Here is a 12,854-nt window from a genome sequence, read left to right as displayed (position 1 = left end):
AATACACAAGCACATGAGTGCCTACGCACATACACATGTACCCACCCACTCCCCCCACAAGGAAAGGGACAAGTGAATATGGACTATCCACAGTGATGGCGAAGGCTGTTGGGAGAAATAAAAATAAATCAGGCAGAGACACCTAGGCGTGTAGGTATGGGGGGGGACGGGGTATTGTCATTGAAAATAGACCAGGGCCTAAGGAATATTTGAGCAGGCACGTGAAGGAGGAGCAGGAACAAGCCGTGGTTATGTGGAGATGAGTAAGACAGACTATAATCAAGAGTGGTTACAAGAGGTCACAGAGGGCAGTGGTGGCGTGCTCAGCTAACACGCACAAAGCTATGGCTCATTTTCAACACTGAAAGAATAAAGGGGAGAGGAAAAGAGGCAAAAGGTAACACACCACACACACACACACACACACACACACACACACACACACCCAAAACCAAAACAACAAAACAAACAAACAAACAAAAAGTGTGGTCAAAGAAGTTTCTCAGAGAGAACAAAGGTTGGAGGACTCATGCTAATGATACGGGGAGCAGGAGAGTAGAATGTGGGGCACTTAAGGCTGAGAGTCAGTGTGAAAACTCAGAGGTGAAAATGAGCCTTGGAAAACTGGGAGCCTTCCAGCCTGAATAGAAGCTATCCCAGGGGAGGCCTTCCGAGCCAGACACAAAGAATTTCTATTTTGATGTGCTACAGAAAGGAAGTATGTAATGACAATAGGCCCTGGGGTAGCAAGATGAATCTATTGTTTGAGAATGGTTATGAGGAACATAGCCTGGCAAGGGGAAGACTCTGGAGACAAAAGAGCAGTTTAACCATGAGGTGTACCCCAGTGGAGGATTTACCTAGCATGCACGAGGCCCTGGGTTCAGCCCCTGCACTGTAATGAGTAAACACACGCACACATACATAAATGCACAGTTTAGAAGCTAGGGTGTGTTTGCCATCTTGGCTGTTGGGTACAAGCCTGTCTGTGTGTCTGTGTTGCTGTCTCTGACTGTAAATGTGGAATGAAGGTATAAGCATGTGGCCCTAAAAGAACCCAGATGTTATGAGGAAACAAAAGGAAGATTAAGAAATTATTTCAGGGGTCCTGCAATGATAGTTGCATTGTTAGTTTTAGTTCTTGGTCTTTTCATCATGAGTGACAGCTGTAATGGCTATGTTAAATTTTTCATAGGTGTGAAACTCACACTTTTTAGTTTAGTCACAGGCAGTGTTTTCACCAAAGTGACAGCTTTGTTTAAGGCTTAATGTCTTAATTACGCAAACATGTTATTACATTTATTAATAGATGGATTGAATGCATGTTCTAATGTTTCTCCCACTGGTGCATTCATTCATCTAGGAACAGTAGGCTAGTACCTTCTATGCGGCAGGCATCAGGTAAAAGTACTTTGCTGGACTGAGCTCAGTGCCAGAGCCCTTGCCTGTAGCCATAGGTTCAGTTCCTGACTTCACCACTTAGTAATTAGGTAAGGAGCAAAAATTTTTATTCCCTAACCTCTCTTCACATATAAACAGCAGCTATTCATTGTAATTGTGACCATCAAACATGTACATTTTAATGCTTCATATGGAAGTTGGAGCATAGTGAAATGAGATCAATTTTGCTGTTCCGTTAGAGATTTGACTGGCTTTTAGTCTGTGGAAGAAGTACCTGCCATTGCTGCTAAGATGATGCAGGACTACGAGGTCCAATAGACAGAGAATCAAAAGGAAGCTGGAACCTGTGGGAAGCAGTTTGCTGCAGTCAGTCTTTGCCTTCACCCAGGCTTGCTGCAGTGGAAGGAAGGGGTTGCAGCTCCCAGAGTGCTTTGTGGCTATCCCATGTATGGGCACTACATTGTATTGATTATCGCCCCAGTCACTGTGCTAACCCACTTCCAATCTAACCCACTTGCTGTCCCAGCTCTTTATTGACATTGCAACAGCATGAGGCTGAGATCTAAATAAAGCCCTTGGAGGCCTGGGCTTGGGTCTTTTGCAATAACCCTTCTTTTGCAATAACCTACTAGAGGGCATCATGGTGCTCGACAAGGGACTTATTTGAGGCATATGGCAAAAACAAAGTTGTACAATTCCTGAAAATATTCCATATTCTATATGTTGTCCAAGACAGTGGCTTCTAGCCAGGTAGGGCTACTGAATGCTTGAAATCTAGCTAAGGCAATTAGGCAACTAAGATGTTGACGCCATCTCATTTAATTCATTTAAATATAGGTGATATAATTTAAAAATATTTTGTTCCACTATCCTACAGACTATTGAGATGTCGCCTCAAACTATATTTCAGCCCCGATATGGTTTCCCTGTATCGATTTACTGAGTGACCATTAGCACCGCTCCTGGTGTTGGCTCTTCCTTGTGTGAAATAAGGTAGCGGGCCAAATGAGATCTCTATTTTGGAGATTTGAAATCCAGTATGGGGACTGGAGAGATGGCGCAGTGGTTAAGAGCACTCTTCACTCTTCCAGAGGACCTGAATTTGGTTCACATCACCCATATTGGGATGCTCTTAGCATCCTGTACCCCAGGGTACTCAACACCCTCTTCTGGTGTCTGATCTCCAATGGGGACCTTCACACACAAGGCACAGACTTTTTTTTTTAGTCAGTTATATCTAGGTGTGGTAGCACATGCCTGTAATCCCAACACTTGAGAGACAGAGACAAGAGGATTTGGAGTTCAGGGTCATCTTTGGCTGACCTTAGTGAGCTGGAGACCAGCCAGGGTTACCGGAGGCCATACCTCAAAAGACCAAAATGATAAGCAAACTGGTTGCTTAGTAAGTCTTCCCTTCAAAGCACTCAGCATTGTTCTCACCGAAGACTGGTTTTTAAGAAGGTCTCCCTCTGATGCCTGCCTGCAGGTCTCTCTCTCTCTCTCTCTCTCTCTCTCTCTCTCTCTCTCTCTCTCTCTCTGTCTGTCTCTCTCTCTCTCTCAATGCTTTGGTTTGGCATCATTAGGTACGTGGATGTGACACGTGCGGTTTTATTCAATGGCAAGTCTTATGCTTCTGCTCATAAAGGGCCCATCGTCTTAAACATAGGTTGGTGAGTTTCCTGGTGGCATTTTGCCTTGAACTGAAGGAACAGTGACGAGTCTTGATGAACCACCCCAGCTTGATGATGGAGGACAGAGAGGTCTTCTGACTCACAGAGCCTTCAGGATGAGTCTCACTTGGTGTTACTGCTTTCTTCCAGCTTCAGCCAGAGTGGATCCCACAGATTAAACCAGCCGAGCACACTGCTCGGGGCAGGTTGACTCTGCTTCCGGCTTCTTGTGGTCAAAGGCACGTTCTCCCCAGAACTGTGTGTGGTAGCTTTCGATGTCCAGTCAGGCTGCTCCAAGTTAGGGTTTTCTTATTCTCTAGTGACCTGAGGAGGAGGTCATTGGGTTAGATATGACTTCTCTTGCTGAGGTCCTAATGCAGTTTGAGGAGGATCCAGGGTGGCTAGAAAATGCTTTGTAATTCTTTGATTATTGAATTTCATGTCCCCGACCAGCTGTGTCCTTGGACAAGGCTCTGCCTTCCTCTGGGTCTTAACACTGTAATTTCTCCCCATTTATCTAGGATCACAAGTGCAATGTCAAATGGACTTTCTTTCTTTCTTCCTTTCTTTTTAAGATCAGTTACTCCAAATATGCCTAGTGTTCTTAAAACTAAGCATCAAAGCTGTGGCCTCAGCCAGGTCACAAAAGAGAGGTCCTGTTACACCCGGGGATGCTTTTACCTGTCAGTGTACCAGGGCGTTTTTGGAACCTTATTTTAAAGATCACTTACAAAGTATGGTTTCCTTTTTGTTTGAGACCAGGTCTCACTATGTATCTGCGGCTGCCCTGGAACTTGCTACATAGACGGGGGTAGCTTTGGACTCAGAACCTCTAGAGTGTTAGTCTTATGTCTCTGTGTGTTTGTATATGTGTGTGTATTATTTTCAAAAGGAATGTGTGTAACCTAGGCTGGCCAGAAACTGGCTATGCAGCAGGGATGACTTCTGATGAATCAGAGGTGTATACCACCATGTTGAGTCTCAGCAATTATTTTATTATTAAAATCAATTAATTTGTGTGTGTGTGTGTGTGTGTGTTCATGCGCACGCTCCTGTGAATGATGTGTGCCTATACCCAAGTGGATCGTGTTCTCGCTTTCCACCTTTACAAGGCTCCTGGATTGAACTTAGGTGTCAAGCTTTTACAAAAGCCTTTATCCAGAGTCATCCTGCCCACCCTTACCGCTTAGCAGTTATTTTGTAAAGAAGATAGAAGAGATGCAGGTGGTAATGCCTTCGTCATCCTTGGTGTGTGTTGGACGTTTTGTTACGATGGTATGATTTGTTTAGCGCTCTTCAGTTACTTATATTCTAATACTTAAAGAGCCCCCCCCAGCCTCTCTCCTCTGACTCCCTTTGTTATTTCTTGTCTTTCTATTTCCTCTTATTTAAATTGCTTCGTTCTCCAGTACCGCGTGGAAAAAGGTTGCTTGGTTGTCTCACTCTCAAGCCCAGTGTGGAAAAAAGGATGCTGTTAGTCTGGAGAATGGAGTAAGGGATGGGGTGGGGTAATCCTGTGACTCACTCCTTTTCCCACCCATCTTGTGATGAGGTGCTTGCAACCTTAAGTGAGCAGAGTGAATACGTGTGTGTGTGCGTGTGTGTGTGTGTGTGTGTGTGTGTGTGCGCGTGTGTGTGTGTGACGTGCGTGTATATGCGAGCACGCGCACGGGGACGCCCGCCTCCAAACCTGCAGTGTAGTGATTGCAAGCATATGGTTAGACTGGCAAACCCGCTTGTGTCAGCGCGGGTGTGTGTGTGCTCACGCATGTGTGAGTGCTCGCCACGAACCCCAGTGCGGAGCCTGCGTGCGCGCCCACCGCTTCCCCGCACTCCCTGGCGGCCGGGGCTGCCTGCGAGCGCCTATCGCCTGTCTGCTCAGCGCGCGCCCTGCTGTTTCTATAGGAACCAGCACAGCGCCGGGCCCCTTCGGCTGCGGCCCGCGCGCGAGCATGCCCAGTGCAAGCCGCTAGTTTGGCTCGGGTCTAGGTTTCCAGTAAGTGGCATGCGGGACTCCGGAGAGCTCCCAGGGAGCTGAGCCGATCGCCTTTGTGTGCAGAGGGAGGAGGCGGCGGCGCGACCCCACCCGGGAAGCCCCGCGGCAGGAACAATGCTAGCCTGCTTGACCCGCGGGAACTTACTGGACGTCTTGCAAGAGGGCTTCAATGAGGTAACTGCCCAGCTCCTCCCACCCCCCAAGCTCTTGGTCACCCCGCGCCTCCCGCCTAATCTCCCGAAGGGAATCCTGGGGGGCGAGGAGGGGCATCCTCCGGGCAGCCCAGTTGAAGAGCTGGGGTTGTACAGCCAAGGTGGTAGGCGTGGTGCAGATGCACGAACCCGAGGACATCAGAAGGGCGGTGGGCCTCCCCTGAACTGGAGGTTTACCTTCCTGAGGTGGGAAGGGCAGTCAGGACCACGGACTCAGAAGGCATCTCCTTGCAAGAAAGGTGGTCCCCACGTCTCTCGGGGACTCTCCAGGGACATCCTGGGGGGAAGCCCTGAACAGAAGCAGCAGAGCTCTATTTCAGGCGCTAAGCGGATGAGTCACGGGAGGGGTGCGGTGGCGTGGCATTGGTAGAAAGTTTGAAAGAGGGCAGGAGACTGTGGGTGGTCTACACGAGGAGCCCTTTCCACGTGCGAATCTCCTAAATCCTGCACGTTAGATTTCTCCACCAATGAGGAGGACAAGGTTGGCAAAGAGGACCAACCTGGGCCACAGGCCCAGTTTCAGGAGCTAATATGTTATTCCTTCTGTGAGAACTGCAGTGGAGAGCTGCAATCTGACAGGAAAGGTGGGCCAGGATTGACCCAGGCAGGCTCCATTTTCTCTACTATAGTTTCTCTCAGAATTCGGTTACCTCTTCCATTTGCTTCTTTTGTGACCCAGGCTGTTCTTGTTTGCTCCTCATTCAACCTTTTGGTTGCCTTAGTCCAGCAGCCTCAAAGGCATACGCTATGGTCATGGCTTCCTGCCTTTTCCCTCGGTTCACCTCTTCCTTCTCTTTGGATTTCTTAAATTTCAGATTTTTTTTTTTTTTTTTTTTTTGTGGTGGGGTCCTTGGGCATGCTACGCAAGTGCTCTACCACTACCCCACTCCTCCACCCTTTAAGACAGCCCTTGTGTTTTAGAATCTTTTTTTTTTTTTTTTTAGTTAGATAATATAAACACCCCTGTATCTGGGGGACTGAAACTAGGGCCTTGCATACATGACTAGGGGCCATATCACTGAGGTACATCCTAAACCCATTCTTGTCTTAAATGTTAACATTACAGGCAAGATGGATGAGCCTTTGTGCCATTACTGGCTCTCACCCCCTTCCCAACCTTTCCCCTAGAGGCAACCAACCATTCTCATGAATTTCCATGTAGGCTTTTTTTTTTTCTACAGCTGCACGACAGGCTCCCCACCCCCTTGATCCCTGTTTCTAATTAAGAAGTCCTACATTCTGACCTGCCTTAGAACCTTCCCCAGTTCTGGCCCCTGTGCCCCAGCCTTACTCCTGACACACACAGAAAAAAAACGTGTAATGGAAATGTTCTGCCAGTGTGACCAACTGTGCTGGAATTTTCCTTTAGCTGAGGGGTGTCACAACCTTCATTAAAGGGCAGAGCTTGTATCCTGCCTGCCCAGCAGGCCTCCTCATCCCCCATCACTCTTGACTGAACACATGTAAGGGAATCGCTAACAAAGAGCTACAGACACAGAAGTGAGCACAGAAAAGCCAGGAAGCACACCTCTTTTAGCGTCTCCAGGATTCTCAGTCATCTTCCCTCACTCTCTGCCCCTGGGCCTTCTCTGCTCCTTCTCTGTGTCAATCCTACTCATTCACCAGTTGTGGTAAAACCTCTGTTGGTCCTCTCCTGGCCTCTTCCCCTTTTCCACAGTGGCCTAGCTCTCTGGTGTGAGAACCTACCTTCTGAATAGAAGGCAGCTGGCACAGAGCCAAGTCCCCATCTGTGTTTCCTGCTGCTTCTCCATCTCTAAGTCTTCCTCCTAAGACTCACGTAAGAACAAAGTGACCTGGCTGTCATTTCCCTGTCTCTGTACACAAATACTGCCTAACATTCAGTTCTTCCAAAACATGGAGAAAGGAGAGCGGAAGGTATTTCCCCCCTGTGGTGGTAATGGAGTCTTCCTAAAGCAACACTCAGACAACTTTATAATCAGTTCTTCCATTCAGAATAACTCAGCAATGTGTCTCTGCCTCTGTGATATTGGAATTGTCTACCCATCCCATAAATTGCTCTCTCTGCAAATTAGTGAACATTTTTTCCGTAGTAGATTTGATCTCTGAAAACGAAAATAGCACTCTTGATTTTATGCCTCTAAATAATATAAATACCATTAATAGGTTAAACTTGAATGGTCCCTTAGTTAATATAGATCCACATGCAGAGTAAATTGTCTCCATTCCCCACATGTATACCATCACATAATCTGAGTAGCATAATATCACATCCTACTGAATAGCAGTCTGAGGGAAGTACTTGGCATGGTTGGTAGGGGCCTCGTTTGATCTTCCAGACTCAAGGTTTCTTAGTAGACACAGTAATAGTCAATCTCTTTTGTTAGAGTCATGTGATAAGACTATAACTGGGCACTTAAAATATAATGTCAGCAAACACTTAATCCCTCTGAGAAAGTCTTTGTACTGAGGCTAAGAATACCACACATGTATTCAGCCACCTCTCGGGGAATAATCTAAGTGTATCTGAAGCTATCCTTCATCACCCAGATGGCTTATTATAGTTCTGTGTGGTTAGGGCTGCAACCTCATTCTCCACGGCAGAGAAAACTCCCACAGGAAGCAGGGATCCGGCCCTAATTGGTTAATTATAAGGAAAGCCAGCAGCAGCAGCAGCAGCAGCAGCAGAGAGAAGCCCTGCCCTTTGAATCAAGGCTTCCCTCTATTTACTGCTGGTCTCTTCTCATTCCATATGTGCCTAAATATAACCGTGTGTGACAGAATCTCCTTCAGTCACACACACACACACACACACACACACACACACACACACACACACACACACACGCAGAGTCCCATCTGATGAGAGCTGGCCTTGGCGTGCCTGGCCAAGAAGTCACGGAATTGACTCGTGCTGGTGATGCTAAAGCAGTCTCTTGTACTGACATGGTTAATGTCCACTGTGAGTTATCCATAGATTCTGGCTGCTGTTGTTGGAAACTCACCTTGGCTACGATGGTGATATGGTTATTTCACTGTGAGTTATCCATAGAGTTTGGCTATTGTCGTTGGAAAACTGACTTTGACTATGATGGGTTTTCTATAATTCTTTACTTCTCCATTCTGCTTATGCCTCAAAGCTCTCTCTCTCTCTCTCTCTCTCTCTCTCTCTCTCTCTCTCTCTCTCTCTCTCTCTCTCTGTGCGTGTGTGTGTGTGTGCGCGCGCGCGCGTGTATACAGCCCTAAATGTCAGGCGTGTTCTTCAGTTGATCTCTGCCTTGTTTTTTGAGACAGTATGGAGCTCACTGACTGAGCTAGCCTGTCTGGCCAGCGAGCTCTGGAAAGCCCACTTGTCTCTGCCTCCCCAGTGCTAGGTTGCAGGTGCATGCTACTGTGCCTGGCTTTGTATGCAGGTGCCGGGCATCTAAACCCAGGCCTTCATGCTTAAATAGCAAGCACGTCACCGACTTACCCATCTCCTAGCCCTGCTGTTTTGACACAGGGTCTTGTGTATCCCAGGCTGGCCTTGAATTCCTGAGCCTCCTATCTCTGTCTCCCCAGTGCTGGAGCTGCAGGCACGCTCCACGACACCTAGTCCAAGCCGATTGGCCGTCGACAATATGAATTTCTGCCAGTGTTTTTCCTGGGGGCTAAACTTCTTATTCAAAACTTTGGTGTTTGAGTTGGGAGATTTTTAATAGACTTGCGATTATAATATGATTTGGCGAACCAGCGTTTGTTTATTCATTCATTGGATGAGGGAAATGTACACAGCCACTGAAAATTTTATTGGGAGAGACAGAACCTACTGGAAAAGCCCCAGTAGGATGCTTAAGGTCATAAATGTCACAAAGGAGCAATGTTTATGGGAGATTGTATAGATACTTTCTAATTAATAAAACCATGAAAAGAAGCAATGTTTATCCACCTTTGTGTACACTGAGGCCAGATTTTCCTCCCGGTGCTTGGCCGATGTACGCGTGCAGGCGATCACTCACCAGACGCTCACTGAATTACTGTGTTTACCAGGCACTGTGCCAGGCTCTGGGAATAGAAGCCAAATAAGAGAGTCTGTGCCCTAATGGACCTCACCGGCCGATGGAGATGAAGAAGGCGTCATACTTGGGAACTCTGTGGTAACAGACAGCCTTCTTGTGGGAGAGAGCGAGCTTCTGCCTAGTTAGGATGTGGATGGCTAAGAGGCCAGACGCCAAGGGAAGGACTTACAAAAAGCTCGGTCAGGAGGAAGCCGGTTGTCCGACCATGTGAGCCGACCAGCTTTTCTCCAAGTAGGAAAGGGATATATTGAAAACCCACCCTCCGGCTCGCATGTGTGACTTCCTCCGTAGCATGGTGCTTCAGTGCCAGCTACTCAGCAGGTCGGGGCAGAGGGTTGCTTGGTCCACTTGAGTCCTTGTTTGAAAAAAATAGGGGGTGGGGAGAGCAAGGGCAGTGAGATGGATCAGTCAGTAGAGAGAGGCATTTGCTACCAAGCCTGAAGACCTGACCTACCTATCTAAAACCTACATGGTGGAAGGGGAGAACTGAGCCCTGTAAATTGTCCTCTGATCTCTACACATGCACCATGACAGGTGTACAGCCGCCCACGCACAGTTCCTCTCAAACAAACAAACAAACAAACAAAATGTTTTGTTTTTTAAAAGGAAGCGTGGGGGCAGGGAGTTCATCTGCTTGGTAGTCCCTGAGAAACAAAGTGTGAGCCTTTGTCTAGGCTCTCCCTGTAGAGGGGATACCTAGTAAGGAGGAGAACTGACAGGCAGAGTAGCTGCCGGGAGCATCTCTCTTCAGTTCCCCCTGCTTTCTGTGGAGGAGCATTGCAGTATTGGGCCAAAAAGAAGCTTCCATCCATTTCCACAGTGAATCCCTCAGCGCTTTGCTGCAGAAATTAAATGCCAGTTAAGTATTTACTGTAACAAAGCCCCCGCCTCCCAGCCTGACTTCCTCACCCCCACCCACCCCAGCTCACTGGCTTTGTTCCCCACTGGTGCCAATGCCAGCTCAACAGATGCTCCCTGGCTGAAAGCTATCAGGGAGCCTGGTGTTCCTGGTGCCCTGTGATGGGCAGACCCAGCTGTGGAGCCAGGATAGGGCACAGTGTGCCAGGTGCCACCTCCCCCCGCCTCCCTGGCAGTTTAGAGAGTTTGAGGGCTAGCAATACTTCATCTGTGGAGCGGGAGCCGGAGCTGGGCCTCGTCTGGGCTGTGGAGACCAAGGGCTCAGACTCATGCTTTTCTGAAGGCATTTCTGTGTTAGCCCCTACGTTAATCCCCATTAAAGTGGTCATACTCATAGCCTTCATCAGCCACATTTGCTAAGGGGGTGAGTCCAGTACCAAAGCGCTCAGGGTGGGCCAGAGGTTCTGTTTCTAAACTAGAGACACCCTTAGACTACAGATTGATTGATTGTGAATAGGTGAATTGATTCATTCTCATGCATTTATTGAGCACTAACCTCATAACATGTATTCGTGAAGGAACGGAGACTGTTTATGGAGCTTCTAATTGATGGAAATATTAGGATAAGTTTATGAAATGGTATCATTCTGAAAAACTTTAGTTCTTCTTTTTCTATATGATCCTTGGGTCACAAAGCTGGGGATTGCTGTGAATGGCCTTGCCCATGTGAGGAAGAAGAAATTTTAATGGTATTTTTATTTTGACCCAACTGGCCATCAAGTACAATGAACGAAGAACATAGGCTCAGCAAAGAACCAAAAGAATTAATAGAAAAGAACTGGATGGTGGTGCTCACACCTTTAGTCCCAGTACTAGGAAGGGAGAGGCAGGTGGATCTCTGAGTTCAAAACCAGCCTGGTCTACAGAGTGAGTTCCTAGGACAGCCAGGGCTACACAGAGAAACCGTCTCTCAAAAACAAAACAAAACAAAAATCCACCTAAATAAATAAAAGAAAAGAAGTACAGTATTGCAGGGTTTTTTTCTTCTCTGTACTGAATTTAGTCCCGTTATAACCTAACCTAGGCTTTGTGTTTGAGGAACTTCATGTGGCTGTCTTTCTAACTTCTGCTGCTGGGGTCTGAGTTCTAAACAGGGAGTTGACGTCACTGTTAAACTAATTTCCTCTGGCCGCCATTCAGCTCCTTCTGCACTGTCTCTAGCTTGTGGCTCTCCAGGTGGCCAGCAGGGAGTCACAGGCCCAGCCCGTCCTGAGGTTTGTACACTAGGAACACTGGGACCCATGAGGGTCCCTGGTGGAAATTACTCCCTGCTTGGCAGCTCCAACCAAACCAATCCTCCGTAGAAACAGGCTTTGCTCTGAGGCCTTGAGGGCGGAGGCAGACTGTATGAAGTTGTGTAGGAGGAAGGGCGGATCCTAAAGGAAAACAGAAGGAGAGTTACATTTGGCAGCAAGATGGCTTCCAAGGTCAAGGGTCCCTGTCCAGATGAAGGTGTGAATAGGACTGTCTACACTGAGAGTTTGGACTCAGATGATAAGGTACATGGAGTATCTTGGAGGAAGCTGAGAGAGACTGGAATTGATGGGCCTTGGGAGACTCAAACTGTGCTTAGCAGAGACTGCTGCTGCCTCTGTTTCTCCTTCCTCTGAGGCCTGACTCAGAGCTAGCATCAAAACTCTCTCTTTCTGGAATTATCCATACACAGACATCTTCTAAAAAAAAAATCATTTGTTTTTTCGTATATGAATGTTTTGTCTGCATATATAGTATATAACATGTAGTAGGTAATATATAAAATATAATATATGCCATAAGTGCCTGGTACCTGTGGAGACTAGAAGTGGGCATCAGATCCTGGAACTGGAGCTCTAGCTGCTGTGAGCCGACACCTAGGAGCTGGAAACCAAGCCAGGGTCCTCTGTAAGAGCAGCGAGCGTCTTAGGCTGTGAGCTGTGTCTCCAGCCCTGGATACTGACATCTTTACAGTTTCCCCTGAGCAAGTTAAAGAGAGAAACTCAAGAGAAAGCCAGGCTCTGTCCTTTTTTTCTTTTTTTTTTCCGGAGCTGGGGACCGAATCCAGGGCCTTGCGCTCGCTAGGCAAGCGCTCTACCACTGGGCTAAATCCCCAACCCCGCCAGGCTCTGTCCTGTTGTGGACTCAAGATGTACCAACTGCCAGTCTTGCCTTTCTTTTCTTTGTTAAAACTCTGGCTGCAAATGCCATAACCCCAGTGTGGACAAGAAGAGCTAGGAAGTGGATTTCACTGACTCACACACTCCTAGGAAAATCTGAAAAATTAAACCTTAGAGAGGGCAGGGCCACAGCAGTGTTTCAGACTTAGAGAAAAGCAAAAGCTCAGGTTTTGGTTGCCAGGCTCCTGAGCTGTGGCCCCTCTCCATGGTGCCTTTGTTCCTTCTACCACGGCTTTTCACTAGTAAATGGACAGCCTGCTTGGCACAACACTTAAGTTGTGTGTATTAGTGTGGGTGCAAGTGAATGTGTGTGTGTGTATGTGTGTGTGCACCTTCATGTATGTGTGCAGGTTACTGGATAACTTCGGGTGTCATTCCTCAGGTGCATTCCACCTTTTTAAAATAACTTCCCTTACTAGTCTGGGATGTGCTAAGTGGCCTAGCCTCGCTGGCCAGGGAACTTCAGG

At 47.5% G+C, this 12,854-nt stretch overlaps 1 protein-coding gene across 3 annotated transcripts in view; it reads left to right on the top strand.

Moving 5' to 3' along the window:
• Positions 1-12,854, top strand: part of Dixdc1 (DIX domain containing 1) — a 69,519-nt gene that overhangs the window by 5,436 nt on the left and 51,229 nt on the right. Inside the window, exon 1 of one of the 3 annotated variants that reach the window (XM_032909233.1) lies at positions 5,046-5,241. The exons of 1 other annotated variant lie outside the window; for it this stretch is intronic. In XM_032909233.1, the coding sequence (XP_032765124.1) occupies positions 5,182-5,241 (60 nt within the window). In that variant the 5' untranslated portion in view covers positions 5,046-5,181. Of the gene's footprint in view, positions 1-5,045; positions 5,242-12,854 lie in introns of those variants that run through there. One more of the 3 variants, XM_032909235.1, reaches the window with a different exon arrangement.

Source organism: Rattus rattus, chromosome 8 (genome assembly GCF_011064425.1).
Source record: "Rattus rattus isolate New Zealand chromosome 8, Rrattus_CSIRO_v1, whole genome shotgun sequence".
Lineage (NCBI taxonomy): Eukaryota > Metazoa > Chordata > Mammalia > Rodentia > Muridae > Rattus > Rattus rattus.
This window is presented reverse-complemented; position numbering and strand designations above follow the sequence as displayed.